Source organism: Cenococcum geophilum (genome assembly GCF_001692895.1).
Source record: "Cenococcum geophilum 1.58 unplaced genomic scaffold K441scaffold_18, whole genome shotgun sequence".
Lineage (NCBI taxonomy): Eukaryota > Fungi > Ascomycota > Dothideomycetes > Gloniales > Gloniaceae > Cenococcum > Cenococcum geophilum.
In genome coordinates this window covers 2,374,784-2,391,943 of record NW_027137576.1, presented here as the reverse complement: position 1 = coordinate 2,391,943, position 17,160 = coordinate 2,374,784, and the positions used below count along the sequence as shown (strand labels likewise).

General features: G+C 35.2%; 2 protein-coding genes across 2 annotated transcripts; one reads left to right on the top strand and one right to left on the bottom strand.

The window, feature by feature from the left end:
- Positions 1-8,117: 8,117 nt before the first annotated feature.
- Positions 8,118-8,297, top strand: K441DRAFT_484122 (uncharacterized protein; the record flags this gene model as incomplete). The annotated part of the gene is made up of 1 exon (XM_067641915.1): positions 8,118-8,297. A coding segment is annotated over one exon (180 nt), but the record flags the coding sequence as incomplete, so codon positions are not given.
- A 4,703-nt stretch (positions 8,298-13,000) lies between these two features.
- On the bottom strand, positions 13,001-13,258 carry K441DRAFT_557657 (uncharacterized protein; the record flags this gene model as incomplete). Its single annotated transcript, XM_067643386.1, has 1 exon — positions 13,001-13,258. A coding segment is annotated over one exon (258 nt), but the record flags the coding sequence as incomplete, so codon positions are not given.
- Between the last annotated feature and the right edge of the window lie 3,902 nt (positions 13,259-17,160).

Below are 17,160 nucleotides of genomic sequence, written 5' to 3'. Positions count from 1 at the left end.
ATAACTTATGGCAACTTGGGTGTCTTAATAAACTCCATATAGTAGAAGGCACTATTAGATAGAAATATTACTAGAAGTAATCCTAATAGCTAGAAAGATATATTTAAATAGGCTAAGAGCTACGAATATATAAACAAAGCACTATTAGCACCTCCTAATAATAGGGGACGTGCTAGGTAAATAGTAGAAAATACGTTATATGGTAAGTATACTATGCTTTAAGCGTTTATAGTTCTAACAACCTAGTATAGACTTAATTACCTTTCCTGCCTCTCTAGGATGTTAGGGTTTATTATATTTAAGTAATGCGGATAATTTCGATTTTCTTAGTCTCCCACCCCCTAATAATTTCGATTTACTTAGTCTCCTACTACCTAATAATTTTGATTTGCTCGGCCCCCCACTAGCGAATAACTTTAATTCACTCAACCTTTCTTAAGTAGGGTATTTTGCTAGGGAGGTAACTTTAATACAATCGATCTTAATACGGAACAATCTTAATACACTTAATTAGCAATTTAGCACAAGCTAATAACTTATTTTTATTATTCTTTTAGGCTACTTTAACCTATAGGCCATTATATAACCACGAATTTAATACTACCGCTAATAAACGCCTAGCAATTAGGTGTATAGTATACTACTATTCTAGGAGGAAAAGGTACGCTTGTCTTCCTATCCGAAACTTATAAAAGGGAGGATCCCTACGAAACCCTAGCAGAGATAAGTAACCGCTTATTCTCGCTAGTTAACTATCCTCCCTAAATAGAATCTCTTAGCCTTACTATAGCGCCAAATTTTAGTGCCTAGTGTATTATTAGCACTAAATACTAGATATTTTTGCTAAAGAATGCTTACATCTGTAATCTAACTCCCTACTTTGTTGCGTAAGCCGTTAATCTCCTATTTTAACCCAGTGCTAATATACTGGTCAAAGTATCTCAACTCGGGAGCTAGTTTGTATTCTCTATTGCTTAAAAGCTATTTTTCTAGACTTCTTATTATGCCTTCCGCCTCTTTACTAATCATTACGCTATCTAGGTGTTTCCTTATTAGGGATTAAGCGGTCTAATGCGAATTGCGTAGGATTGTAATAGATGCTTTAGATCTATACTAGGGTGAATATACCTAGACAGAGCGGTTTCTTAGTAGTAGCCTTGGTGGACGGGTGATAAAACCTTATAAATATACCTCTTCTATAGAGCTGGGACTAGACCCAAGATATAGACAAAAGAGTCGTTGCCGCTAATGAAGGCGTTTCGGGTAGTTGTTTGGAGGGGCGTTTTAGGCAGTATTTTTGGTGGGGTGTAGCTTATTACGTGACTTATTTTCCCGACCTTGAAACCGTTAAGCCACTATTTAGCCTACATTTTCCTATAGGCATACTCGTGGCATTTTTTTCTTAACAAAACCCTCGCCGCTAACACGTCAATCGCGATACTTACTTCCGTCGTACCCTAATTCAAATCGACACTCCCGTTAATCCTTTAAAGCATACGCCTGTGGTACCCTCTTTCCGCTTTTAGTAATGTGGTCGCCCTCTTACTTTTAACCGGTAGCCCGGTCTTTATTACGTATAAAGCTATAAATGCACTGTAACTTTCCTGGCTAGACCAAATATGCCACCTAAAACCCTCTCCGCCAATATACCGTAAGAGGTTACTAGTATTAGATTCGCGTCTATGTTCGCTCTTACCTCTAGAAACTATTATATTGTTAGCCTACAGCCTCTAAATACGAATCGATCTTATCTTCTTACCCTTAACCTAGACTCGGTCCCTTAGATACAGGCATTTACTAGTCTTTATAATTATAGGACGCAGGTTAGCCCCTAAGCACGCCGTAATTAAACGCGCCCTAAGCCATCTACTATGCACTAGAGGCTATGTCTTAGGTAACTATTATAATATAAAAGGTCCGCTAAGAACCCCGTATCCTCTAGCCTTTATGCTATAACTAATACCTTGAAATACTAGTAATAGCAGCTACTAACTTTTTTATTTAGTAGCTACACTTAAGGTGCGCCTAAATGTGTATATTTTATTTTTGCTAGCGTATATTATAGAGTAAATAACTAATATGGCGTTTACGTGCCGTTGGGTCCCTAAAGACGGAGAGAATGTTTCTAAGGCAGATAAGGCTTCTTTATATAAATTTAAAGAGTTTTCAGAGCTGGAGCTAGGAGAAGTTAAAGTAAGGCTATTATCTATATAATTACTGAGTAAAATTAACGAAGTTATAGGTTGTTAAGACAATTGGTGTTTATTTTACGCTATACTCTAAGCGCAGAAATTGTACAACTTAATATTCAGACTATCTCCGCGGGACTAGTGACTATAGTACTAAGATCTTAGCACAATTTGAGTATAATAGACGCCTGGTCTGGTATAAGAGCTAGTTTAATCGTATTCTGTATATATAGGATAAAGAATTAGCTCTAGATGATTTAGGGAAGCGTATAATAAAGCTTAACTAAGATTTTATAAAAGTGTATCTCGATACGGCTTTAACTGGTGTAGGGGTGGGTTTTAGAATCTTAATAGCTGGGTACTTTTATAGGCCTAAAGCTGCGGCGGCGGTTGCGGCTTTGTGTGCTTGTTTGTACCGTTTTATATGCTTAGGAGACCTAAAGCTCTAAATAGTGGCTGGCCTTAAATCTTAAGGACTAAGTGTTTAGATTAGCAAGTCATTTTACTATTCTATTCCGGTACTTACTAAGAATTAATCTTAGTCTTCCCTAGAATATAACATCTGTAAATAAAGTTAATTACCTATTCTTGTCCTTAACCTAGACTTAATGCCTTAGATATAGGCGTTTACTAGTCTTTGTCATTACAGGACGTGTGTATATAGGTTGGCCCCTAAGCACGCCGTAAATAAGTGCGCCCTAAGCCATCTACTATGCACCAGAGATAGTGTTTTAGGTGACTATTATAATATAAAAGGTCTGCTAAGAACTCTGTTATCTACCTAAAGCCTTCGCGCTATAACCCACACCTCGAAATACTAGCAACAGCACTAGTGACTACGTGTTAATCTTAATGATTTATAGGTTTCTTTTCCAATTAATATTTTTCAAAGGTTAATCTTTATAGGAAACTATAATTGTCTTACTCCTATTAGCATAGCTACGTTAAATTTATAGAGATTAAATATATATTTCCTAATATTTACTATAGCTATATACCGTTAATATTTTGCAGTAATAGCTAAGGCTTAATTTTACGCAGTTAGCCTAGTTTACATAACTTATGCTAACGAACTCGTTAATGGCTACTATTATACTGTTTACTTAGCTAAGGCAAACAGTAAGATTTTACTTAGCTCTGGGAGTATAGGCTGTATTAGGTCGGTTAAGGGCGTGTATTACGGTAACGGTAGGTAGGGGGCAAAAGAGGATATATATAATTTACTCTTAACGCTAGCTGAAAATATTTCTATGGTTACGGCAACCTCCCTAGATAAGCCAGCTAAGGCTTAATCCTTACTAGGAATAACCTTCTAGTGCCTAGTAATCTCCGTAGATATATATATAGCTTATTAATAGTTTTTAGCTTTAGGATTTACTCTAAGAGAAGCGTTGTTAATAGTATACTACCTTTATGTTATCTAGTGATCCGCCTAATTACTAGTCCTCTTTACGCGTAGTGTCTGGCACAGCGTAGATATATAGTGCGATTAATACAATGCACTATATAGTATTAGCTTAATATAATTTTTTATCTACCCTTATCCTATAGGTTGTATTAGATAACTAGCTTACTCTACTATATAAGCCACTAGTTTAATATAGCTAGCATCACCCTATAACCCCGCTTATAATCATACCGTCCGATCTAGAGCTTAGTGGAAAGCCTATATTTATAGGCTTTAGGCGTAATATAGAGTCTTATAGCGTATATATACCGTAAGCCACCACCTAAGGATAATATAGTTATAAAAAATTTGTTAGAAAACTTGGCCTTTTCGGGCTCCTAATAGAATATTAAGTTAGGTCGAATATATATCTGCTAAGTTTATACGTCCTTGCGTAAAATTAGGTATTTAAACTGCCCCAAGCTTCTAGTTTACTTAAATTACTAGCCTTTACCTTACTAAGATATTATAATAGATATTAAACCGGACATAAACAATTCGCCTACTAATAACTTAAGCGCTCGGTTACCTACTTTAACGCTAATTACTAAGAAGCGTGTTAAGGACTAATTTTATAACTAAAAGTAAGCTAAGGGCAATGAGGATACTTAAGTAAGCCGTCTATGGGGATTGTGTGGTATAGACTAATAAGGCGATTAGAAGGAAACCTTAGAATTGCTAGAGCGCCCCCTTATCTCAACTCTACTATAGATTGAAAATATAGTGTCTATACTAACATTTACTTGGCAAAAACCGATGGATAGGATGGGTTTTACCCCGACAAAACTACCAGTATCAATTGTGGCTATCGCTATGTCAGCAGCTACGCATCTATATGGGAGGGGTCTTACATCTATAGATGAGATAAAGGCTCTCTATAATGAGATAGAGGCTCTCCTTAATAAGATAAAGAAGTCTACTAGGGATTGCCTTACTAGAATGGATGCTAATCCGGACGTCTATATACCAGAAACCGTATAAAAGCTTTAGTTAGTGATTTATGTAAGGGAGAAGATCGAAATTAAGGGACGTTATGGGATATTTTAAACTTTTTCTATTCCTAGTAGGCGATCAGAACATTATACAATTAGTATTAGTTTAAATTCACTAAGCAACTGCCTTCCTATTTTCGACTATTTGATTTCTTTAGTGGATTGGCATTAACATTACGCTGGCGTAAAGTTCCTAGACGATAAGGAGTGTGATTGCAAATAGCTTTATTAACTAATGCACTATAGGTGTCTAAGGATTTAGCGGACAGGGTATATAGCTGCCCTGACTGTCTAAGTGAGGTTTTTAAGAGAATAGGGTAGTAAAATTCCATAGAACCTGATATTTATTAACTTAATTATTGTTTTTAATTATATTATGCTTGATAGAAAAGATTATATTAGATATAATGTTGCAATTATCTATAAAGCGAAGCCTTGATTATTAGGCTTAATATCTAGGCTTTACTATTGCCTTTTTAGACAGCTGCTACTCCTATATAGTGGCCTACTGGATTTAGAGTAGTGTATTAGAGTAGATTTAGGGCCAAATCTACTCCACTCTAGCCTAAATAAACCACTAGCATACCAGGGCTATACCCTTACGCAACTCCATTACGTAAATCCTATAGAATAGTAAGATAGTATAAATAAAAACTAAGGCTGCGATAAATTGTAACCTTTAAAGCTTTCTGTCCTCTAGGGGTTGTCGGTTAGATAGGTTAACTAAAGTGAAGTCTACGTCTCTAGCTAGGTCTGTTCTCTACCCCACTCTAACCTCGATATCTATTCCTATTATACCCTTAGTAACATAGACCTACGCTAATTTTAGTATTGCTACTACTTGCCTCTTAAAAATGTTGCGCCATTGTCTTTCCTATAGTGTATCTTAGTTATGCTATAAATAAAAGGTTCCTGGAAAAGGTACCCTACTTAAAATAGGTATCCTGGGACTAGTTCTAGGGCCCTAAATCATATCCTATTAGAACCTATATTGTTTTTATACTAAGCTAACTAGCCTTGTATTACTTGGTTTAAATAAATAAATATATCTTTTATTTGTTTTTTTGCGGATTGTAGAGGTATAAACTAAAATGGCTCTAATATAATCGAGCAACATTAAACGCGGAAAGTGGAGGAATAAGTGCCGGGAGCAATTATTAAAATATATAGGTAAGACCAAACAAGCTCTATTTAATTATGACTAACGCTTTTATAGGGAGTAAGTTGGGAATTATAATAGAGCCGTCGTAAGTCCGTCTTATTCCTGGCCTAGACAATCCTTATATTTAGAGAGTGCTGCTAGAAAAGGAGGAACTATTCTTAAGAATTTTTTCAAAAAATATAAGCGATCATTCTATTAGTGCTTATAAGGAATTATGTAAAGGAGTTAGCATAACGTTTAAGGCCGTATAGGTTACAGCTACTATAAAGATAAACTCTATAAAAGCGCAAGGCGTTATAATATTGGTAAATATATATAAGATGTCTTAAATTATTAGGTTTTCTAACTTCTTATAGACGCTAAACTACCTAGAGGTTAGCTTTAGTATAAAAATTAATGAGTTACGAACGGAAAATGCTAGGTTAGCTTAAGAGTTAAGTAAATTAAGAGATGAGATATTTATAGAGATAGAGCTTAGGCAGCAGGCAGAGGAAGAAGTAAGTCGGCTTAGAAATACCAACTAGTAACTTTAATAGGAGGCTTAGGATAGCGCAATAAAGTATATTTAAGGGCTTAATTTAATCGGGCTCCTGTTAGAGGAGTTAAAGACCTAAGCGCCTTTAGGAGGTTACGAGGTCTTTTGTTAAGTTAAATCCCTAATCTAAGCTAGTAATTTAGATAGTTGAAAAATTTAAGTATATAAAATTCGCTATAAGAATAAGAGATATTTAGAAGGTTGTAAGAGCGAGCAAGCGAGCAAGTATATAAAGTGGGAATGAAAGAGTATAGGATAAAAAGCGTTTTTTTCTCCGTCCTAGTTATACTAAGTATGGGAACTGCTTTAAAAATGTAATAAGTGATTAGGCGTTAGGCTTTGCGCTCTGACTTAAGAAAGAGATATATCCTCAACTTTAGACTAGTAAGTAGTTATAATTTACGAAGATTCCTAGCTATTAACGCTTTACTTAAGTAAGTACTTCCTAGGGCTTAACGACCTAAGCGAAACTCTCTCCTTAGAACTGCTGTCATTGTATAGTAACGCCAATAACTCACTACCTAAATCGATATCATTATATAGACGTATAGTAATGTTTGGGAATACGCCGTCTACGTTATTCCTGCTATTAAGCATTAAGTATTGCGGTGGGGGTTCTTAGGTTAAGGCACTTAATTCCGTTAGTTGTTATTTATAGGCCCAATTAAAAACCTAATGAGAAAAACGATAGATATGAGTTTTTAAACGGTTCTGGAGTATAGGTTAAGACCTAGTAAAGGCTATAGCCCGTAGTGGGCGTTTAATAATAATAAAAATGCATATACTAATAATTAGAGATGTTATTAGTTAATAAGGAGACGAGATAGTATAATATATACATATTTCTAGCATGGATTTTATGAAATTATCTAATAATGTTAATTTACAAAAAAAATAGAAAGGGCCTAATTCTGGGCCCCCGTTATATCGCTATAGGTTAGCTATTTTTATATCACTTAGGACCATTTTTGGGACTAGAAGTTCTTATATAAGTATTAAAAGAATTTATATAGGAACTGGCCTATTCCTATTTTAACATAACCAGTTTTAAAGCATTTTCTTAAAGTCTATTATCCTCTTACTATGGCGAAGGGAGGAACGTAGCTAAAGCGAGGTGTCTTAGTCACCTTTGTGTTTGCCGCTATCTGTTATACAGTTCTAGCGCTGTAGGTACTATATAAGGAAAGCAATATAAAGGCGGGTATTACAACCTTAAGCGTAAGACATTACTCTCTATCCGGATTTTTATGAGTGGCTTTAACTAATAGGTTCTTAAATTTAGTTTAATTTTACTATTAAACCTCTAGATAATTTCTTCGTTATACTACACGCCCTTCTAGAGCAAGACATCCTTTAATCTTTTTAGACCAAAGTTGTAAGTGTTGCTAATAGCGTTACGACGGCTATCCCTAGTGCTATTAGCTAAGTGTAAAGCGCCGTAAATGCTGCCGCTATAGCTATTCCTAAAGCTATCGAGGAATTAATTCCTAAAAATTGCTCACTAGGTACGAAATAATTCTATATTAGATTTACTTATAATATAATATGCGATGACTTGCTATTAACTCTCTCTAACATAGTGCTAGAAGAGGTTAAAAGCTTTCTTAGAGACTAACTTAATGACCTTTAATCTCTAGAAGGGATTTTAACGAAAGTCACTTCTGTATATATCTAGGACTGCTTAATTATAGGGCTGGTTTTGATGCTTATCTTAGCCACTATATTCTTCTATTTAATATTCGGCCGCTTGTTTTATATCGCGGCCATTCTTCTAAGGCTTAGCGTTTGATTAAGGGTAGTAATTTATTTAGTATTGGGTATGGTATGTTACATCCCTCTCTTTATACCTACTATTGTTTTGTATATTTTCCAGTCAAAGACTAAGGAACTATTATCTGAGATTAAGATAGAGAAAGGTGAGGTAAGTGGATTATATTTAGGAGCTCTCTGCTATGCTATTATGATAATATTGCTAACTGCTCTTATACTGGCTGTTATTTAAGAATATATTACAAGAACGAAGGATAGGCGATGGAGGCGGAAATTAGGGGTGCTAAAGGTCATATTTAGAGATTGTGATAGCTATTTATAAAAAAATACTTTAATTAAGAACTGGGAGTATAACCGGCGGAGAAAAAGGGCGCTTTATGGGGATGTTTCGTTGTGATACGTCAGAAGGCCGTATTGGGAAGGTCTAACTACTAATAGCGTAAGTTAGCGGAAGTATAAATTTTCTTAGATAGCTTAGAATGCACGCAGTTCTTTATAGCGTTTAGTTTTAGGTTAGTTAGCACTTTATTTAAATATATATAAATAATTAGTAGTATTTAAGTCCCTTATGGTTAGAACTAAGTATAAGTAGTAAAAACATAATACCCTAATCGCGTAATACCTTTTTAGGGATTTTAGACGTTTAAATAAAAACTAGTATAACATTACTTTGGCTGTCGGCATTTGTAATTGCTGTTATCTTATATATAGTAGCTAATGTGGCTAAGCGTCCTGATTGGGTTACTCTATAGGCATTAATAGGCCACGTAAGCTAGATAAGACCGCGGAACTAATATAGCTAAAGATGTTTCCCTATTACTATTTATATCAAGGGGACCATATTTAGCCCCCTTAGTATCCCTAAAATGCTTCTCCATTTTAAGATATATTTTATAGCCGTGCTTAAAATTAGTTGTCCTTCCTATTATTTAATCCCTATATCCTATCTATAAATAGATACTTAAATAATAATTAAGCGAGTATAAAAGGACGTCCGTTTTTAACTTATCAGTAATTATACAAAATCCGCCTCCCCTCCTAAAAAAAAAATACGTAAAACTAAGATTTACTACCTTCTATCCTATAACGTATTTATAATCCCGGCAATATATCCCTTACAAACTTTTAGCTCCGCTCTCCTTCTTAGCATTATCTCTTAACTTGTCTCCTTATCCCCTATTACCCTAACCCTCGCACAGCGTCAAGACACTATCTTTGGCTTCCATCTCCTAGATTGCTTCGATCTCAGCTTTAAGGGCAATACATTTAGCGCCATATACTTATTGGTTAATGCCGAGCCTATACCCTCAAGTGTAAATCTAGATTAATATATTATAAATACTATGGGGAATATAGGGTATTTGTTTAAGTAAGTCTCCAATCCACTACTTGAGGGGAAAGGAGGGAAGAAGTAAAGTAGAAATATGTGCTAATACGGGGCAGCGGCGGTGCCTTTGGCTCCTGTTTAGATTGTACCTTAAATAGCAATACGTTGGAATTAACTTGTAATTGTGTAATGGGTGCTCCTAATACGTTTAAAAAGTCTACTATTAATCTTGGTGAGTAGAAGTGTAAAATGTCCGTATGCTCTACGAAACTAATAGAGAAGATAGATGGTATAATAAAAGAAAACGGAAACGGCGTGTTTATACGCGATAACGGAAGGGTTGATTGCCGAGCTCCTAGTGCTGCTTGAATTTAAGATTATAAGCATATTATAGATATAAAGGTATAGTGTATATAGTCTAGGCGAACGACTTCTAATAAGTCGAAGATTTTACTTGCTGCTTTAATTGCCTCCTCCTCCTAAGTATTATTTGAGACTATATCCTACCTTATGACCGTAGTCTATTAATTATGTTGATTAATATAATATATGTTTTACGAAATGAAATCTGCTGTTCTCTTCCGAGGCTAATGGAAAGAGGTAACTTAATAAGGATTTAAGTCGCGTATACGTGTTTAAGTAGAGCGGTAATATTTAGGAGATTAGTACTAACTATCTATAAGAGGGTAAAGCTTAGAAAGCTATTACCGTCCCTCCCTACGTGCCGAGACACCCTCCGTGCCGAGATATATAAGGGGTACTTTGACTTACGCGCTACAGCAGATATAATGCTAATAATGACTTCCTATTATCGTAATAAGGCTTTAAGGCTTAGATAAGACCCTAATATAAGTATTATAAGTGGTAAGAGCTTGATAGTGGTACTGTAGTAAAGGGACATTGTTACGCTATAAAAGGAGGCTCGCTGCGAATTAGGCGCGAAGGCGACGATATAAACGTAATTTATAGGTAGGAGGGGCCCTAAATGTTTAAAGGTAGCTATAGCATATAACTTATATAGAATTATAGTAAAGCTCGACGTATGCGCAGAGTTATAGTTGCTTAAAGTTAAAGTACTACTTATATTTTCCGGTATAGTGGGTTTTCCGCGACCTGGGGACGGACGCTATACTTTGCTGTCCTCCTTCGGAGTAGTATAGGTAACTTGCACCTAGGCTAGATAAACTAGCTAATTAAGATTAATTTACCAGTAGTGATGCTGCTCCTTATATTACGAAATTTCTCCCGCTTAAGGGAGTCTATTATTAGTTGTTTAAAGCTTAGGGAAATACCTAAAGCCTTTTTAAGCATAATTACCATATTTATAAGCGAAATTTAGTGGCCTGTTTTGGGTGTAAAGGAGGGGGAGAAGAATTTAGTCTAATTACTACCTAATGTTTAGAGATCTGGTATAGGAATAATTCTAATAGTCGCTAGAACTGAGGACTATAATTGGGTTCTATGCGGACCTAAAACTGGTCTGCTTATTAGTTGGTATAGTGTTTAAACCTATAAAGCCCGTTTCTAGGTCCCCTATTTTTAGCTATTGGGGGTAAGAGTGGCGTGGCTAGGTATAAATGCATCGTTCTTTTCGATTAGTCTCTTTAAGTTCCAGCCCTGTTTTAGAGTTTACGTATAGAATATTCCCAGCCTTCTGAAAGAAAGCAATTCGAATATATAAAACCATGTTCTAGAGTTTAGAGTAGGTCGAGCCCTATAATACAAAAGTGTATTCTAAATAGAAAGTAGGTATAATATTCTTATAAGAGGACAAAAAGCTTTTAAATACTTGTCTTCTAAACCTCTAAGAGGCGGGGGAGTTGCGGGTATAGTAATCGCCGGTACTGTGTTTATTATTATACTGCTTACTCTTTATATATATTTACGTTATTAGAAGCGCGCTATACATAATAGAAGCCTTAAAGTTAGTCCTAGTATAGTTTCGTAGTAAGCCTAGCAACGGACAGCTCATCTATAGATATTATTAGTTGGTAGTGAAATACTAATCCTATATATATTCTTACCTGCTATAAATATGCAGTTGTCCCTAATTTAAGAAAAAAAGTTATTGAGCCCTAGATGTACATGTATACCTCTATTAAACTGAATTGGATTTCCTTACTACTATCTTACTACTGTCTTTAAGACTAGAACCCAATGTCTTACTACCCCGCTACTTATAATCGTATATCTCATTAAATATCTTATTGAATGTCTTATTACCTGTTTCTATTACTAATTACTAACTCTTAAATCTTAAGCGGACGGCTTATGGTTGTATCCACACTATTTTTATAAAGATTACTATATTGCTATAAACTTGTAGGGAGCGTGCCGGCAGCCCGCTTAGGTAGCCCCCTTATATAAAAAGACTAACTATACTACAGATAGATTAGGCTAAGGGGCGCCGATCTATGCGAAGATAAGTCACTAGAATATTTAATAAGCCTTTAGACTTTTATTATATATATTACAGCACTGTTATAGACCCTAGTTAGGGGCTTAGCCGAGCCTTGGCGCCATATATATAGACGTGTCCTTTTATTAGCGACTTAGTTAATTGAGGCACGAGTACGGTAAAAGGGACGCGTAAGCCTGTATAAATAGTAGTTTATAAACGAGGATCTAAAGCTAGAGAAAGGAAAGGAGAAGAAGAGCAGCGCCGGCTAAAGTAGGGTTCTTTTATGCGGTCCTCTAGTTACGTAACTATAAAGTTCTGCCAATTTCTACTAGTGCCGTAATACCTTTCCTTAACCTTCTTCCAGACCTTGTTTTGGAATTCTCGTTTACTGCCTACTAATAGATTCTGTTTTTTTGACTAAGCCTTTATAATATACTAACTAAGACACCTTAGAATAATAAAAATATTTTATAACAAATTATAAGTTTCCTTAGTAGTGGCATAAGAAAGTGCTATTAACTTTAACGTAACAATTAAACGAACCGAGTTTTGCTATTTATGCTCTTTACGGAACCGTGGCTAATAAGTAAGAAGAAAGTTTTATATTTATTATACACCTACATAGCGAGAATCTTACTACTTTACCTGTTTTATAGTTTAAATGTCAAAATATTAGGAAAATAAAAAAACCCAAACTTTATATAACGACATAATAAGACCTTTCTACTTTCTTCTAGGAAGGTAATATAATAACTAGCCCTGCCATTATTGTAAGAGTTAGATCATTGACATTATTAGGCTGCTGTACTATTACTATGGCGAAAGTTACTCCGTTTATTTCTTGTAGCATATAAGCGGTCCCCCTTTTAAGGGTGGTGATATTTAGAGATGTATACACTAGCACGTTAAGCTGATTAACCCATTTAATAAAAAGTTGCTTGCCTTCTTTAGCAATAAATGGCATTTGCATTGGATCCCACGTAAACTCACTCTTTAATAGTCTGTTAGTACTGTTACTAAATACTTCGCCAGTTAATTATGTAACAGTTAGTCTTAATAAAATAGGCAATGAGACTTTAACCGGGCAAGATCTAGGAACGATAAATGAAAGAGCGAGATTATACGCCTATATGTCGCTAATCCCGGTGTTAAATGGAGCCGGATTAGGTACTTCGTTCTAAATATGACAAAAGAATGCATTATGGTGGGATTTAATAGTAAGTATTGATAATACCGATCTTAAAAGCAGAGGATTAGTAACTGCGAGTCGTTTAGTAAGTCTAATAGTGGCTCCGATACTTACTGAGGTTATAAGATGGGCAAGTCCAAAGAACCCCTTAGTTGAATTTATTAGGAAGGAGTAATTATAAGGAGAAATTAACGGTGCGTTATAGGCCTTAAGTAAGTTTGTAAGGCTTTTAAGGTGGACCTCTTCTTGCTATAAGAGTATTAGGTAATATTTCTAGACTTTAAAGTGGCAGTATACTTATAGTAGCAATCTTACTAATAACATCAATGGCATTATTAGGATATTTATTTGTTCCCTACTTTGTAATTTCCGTTAAGCCGGTATTGAAAAAGGACGCCTCTAAATTTTCAAGGAAGTGCGCTAATTGAAGTTCTTTAATCGCACCCGCAGATATTATGGTTGGTACTCTACTATTTGGCGGACCACCACCTGCTATAGCTGTAGTATTAAAATAAAGGGGTGCTGTGGTGGTAAAGCTTCCTAAAGTAATGAAAGTCATATAAAGAAGAGCATTAATATCCGTAAAAGGGTATATAGTTGCGGTCGAAATAACTATAGAGTGTAATTTACAACTCTAAAACCTACTAAATTTATAGGATATATAGTAAGAGATCCCTTTACTATTTCTAATTTCTATTTTAACCCTTAAATTTTAAGTTATAGGGGTCTGCTTTAGGGCACCCCGAGGAGTTATTTATAGTAAGGTCCCTATTTTAGGACCCTTAAATTGTCTTAAGCAGCTTGGCAAAGTATATCACTTTGATATAATGGTTATTAATAGGGGTAATACCTTATATTAAATTGTATCTGACAAACACTTCGTTACCTATCGCTTTATTATACTAACTAATCTCTTATTTTACCTATTCTAAGGATTGGGTTTCGTTTATCCGTCAGTTACCAATATTGCGTAATTATAAGCACGTTGTTAGCTAACTCGGAAACTGCTATATATACGATTTGTAAGCCACCGGCCCGTCCGCCTATTTATAGCAAGTCTGTTTACCTTACTAGCAGCATTAATATAGGTTCTACTACCGACTGGTAAGCCAAGGTAATGTCATCCCTCTCGCATCTTCTTATTACTTTTTTTAATCCGCGCCGTAATAACTGGTGTAAAGATTAGATGCAGGAAATTTCTAATTTACAGTTCTACGAGCATATTAAGTAGGAGCTTAATTATTTAGACCGCGCTAACGTTATTATAATGTTCTTTAATAAGAATAGCATATCGCTAATTAGCCTTCTTAAGCTTGGTCTATATGCTCTTAGTTATAAAATAGTTGTTTACTGCCCTAAAGGTTACTAGAGACGCGGTAATGTGTAGATTATTTGTAATAGGTTTGGTATCTAGCTCGTGGAGAATTTAGAAGAGTTTATTAGAGAGACTAGAAAGATATTAGAGATCTAACTAAATATACTACTAGAGATATCCTTAGTTTTATAATAATTAGGATGGCAATAATAAGATAGATTAGATTTATTTATTAGCTTAATATATTTAGTATCTTTTCTAACCTCTAAAGCTTATTTAATCTAATTGTGGTATTTATTTATCACAAATACCCAATACTTAAGGATTTGTAAAAAAGAGGCCTGGTAAAATATAGTAACATCCCTTTCTGCGGGTCGAGAAACCCACCAGGCCAAGAAAATAGAGGGGTACTTTAACTTTAAACAACTTAAAATCTATATATACATTAATATTCACTATAACTCTATATTAGTTACGTGCTATAGCTATTTCTAGACATCTAGGACTTATTCGATCTAAAAATTACGATACGTATTATCGCCTTCGCGCTCAATTTGCAGAGAGTTTTATATTGGAGCGAAACCCAGTTCCTTCCTAATAGCACCATTATTAAGCTCTTGCCACTCTAAAATACTTATAAAACGATATTATCCGAGCCTTAAAACCTTACTACGATAGTATAAAGTTATCCTTAGCCTTGTGTCTACTGTGGCGCACAAATTTATATAAGGTCGCCACCCCGGTCGCTACTTCTAATTAAAGAAGTTTTTAATCCTAGCTAGTGTAAGACAACCCCGCACGTTATACATAATTATCACTATGTAATTTATAGATGTTATCCGGTAAGCCAAGCCTGTGGCTACTAGGCCTATGGCTATACGGACGCTTAGAGTAGTTAGCAAAATGGCGCTGGTTTAGTGGACGAGTAATAACCGCTAGATATATCTTAAAGTAATATTTGCTTATTATAACTCTATCCTCACTTTGTTTATATATAATATACGCAACCCCCGGAGTAAGATAATACAGTAATAACACTTATCTTAATACATCTTCGCCACTGGTGCCCTTTATAGCACTCCTACCGCTTTTGCGGGCTTGACTTCACTTATCTGCGCCACCTTATCCTTTGGCACCGATGAACTCGCCTTTGCTTCTTCCTCTGGCGCAGAACTCTTACTATTGAGATTTGTTGAGAATTAACCTTTTGGTATTATAGGGAGGCTAGGTACCTAGCCTCCCTAATATTGTATTATATAGCCACTAGCTCTCTAAGATTAGAGGGAGATAATATAAATTACTTTTTAATAGGTTATAAGCCCAGATTATGCAAATAAGCTAAGTTTTATAGTACCTTATAATTAAATATATAATCCACTAAAAATATATTCTAGAGGAACTTTATAGTCTTACAGCTGTCTTCCGCTACGCACCTTTATAATATATATATACACTACCAAAAACCTAATATTATAAGAAATACGGTAAAAAGGAGGCCTGAAAGAACTCCTTATAAGAAGACTAAGCGCCAAGACGCTAAAACCCAACCTCTTAAATTCTTTAAAAATTGTCAAACCCCTATACTAGCCTTTTAGTTATAGGACAACCGTGCTTCTAAACCTAAGATAACTATATAATCCAGTTAAAAACCACTATAATAGTAAAGAAATTAACTCTTTAACGTTTACGCCAAAGACCTAGAAGACCGGTTTTATACCAATTAAGACCTCGACCCTTATAACTAGTACAGTTCCACCACTTCCTTAATACCTTCCTTTACCCCTATATAGTTAAGGACATTAGCAAAGACAACACCTATATCTTTATAGAAGACTTTGAGGATTAAGACTTTAACCCTAGCACTATACCCGTCTACTCTAGTGATTTAGATAACTCTTTAATATTTAATAGTACACTCTTTATAGCTAGTTTAAACGAACTCTTCGGCCTTAAGGTTTAAACTCCTCCTTAATTACCTTCTAAGACCTCTATTATATCCATCCTACTAAATACGCCAGAGGATTCCAAAACTATATACGAATCTATTAAATTTAAAGGGTTGGAAATACCAAATCCCTTTAGCTCTACTACTAAGGACTCTAACCCTCTACCTAAAGCTTTAGCGGAACTACCTAAACCTCTCAAACCTACTGTCGCTTACACCTTACCTTTACCTTTACCATCACCTTTACCTATCTCCCCCGAATATCCTAAACCTCCTCCTAGGCCTTAATGACTAAACCTATCCCTAATAAGCCTAAGAGACCTCTACTAGTCTTACTAAAGACACCTACAGTTAAGGCAAAGATGAATTTCACTGCTAAAAAAGGGACTGGAGGGCTAGATAAGATAAAGAAGCTAGAATCTACTATAGGATGGATAGAGTTTATTAAACAGATACGCCTTTACTTATTAATAAACGGGTATAGGGACCTACTTAAACGGAACGCAAAAAGACTAGAATAAGGGGCCCTATTAGAGATAGTATATAAAACTAAGTTAGACACCTAGCTTAATAAATAGGAATGAGTATATAGTATTATCTGAAGCAGACTCGGTTATAACGCTATAAGGGAAGTTAAAGAAATTGAAAATATAGATAAAATCCTTACTAAGCTATAAAAACGCTTTTATTTAATAGGAAGTGCAGTCTACTAATATCTTAAAAGACGGTACCAGGAAGTTACCCTAGATACCTATAAGGGGGTGATAAGCTATACGGAAAAGCTATAAGAAGCATGAATAGAGATTATAGAGCTCGACCCTAACTGTATAATTAGTGAAATCTCCCTAGTTAACAAATTCCTGACGGGACTTGGCCTGGACTACGACA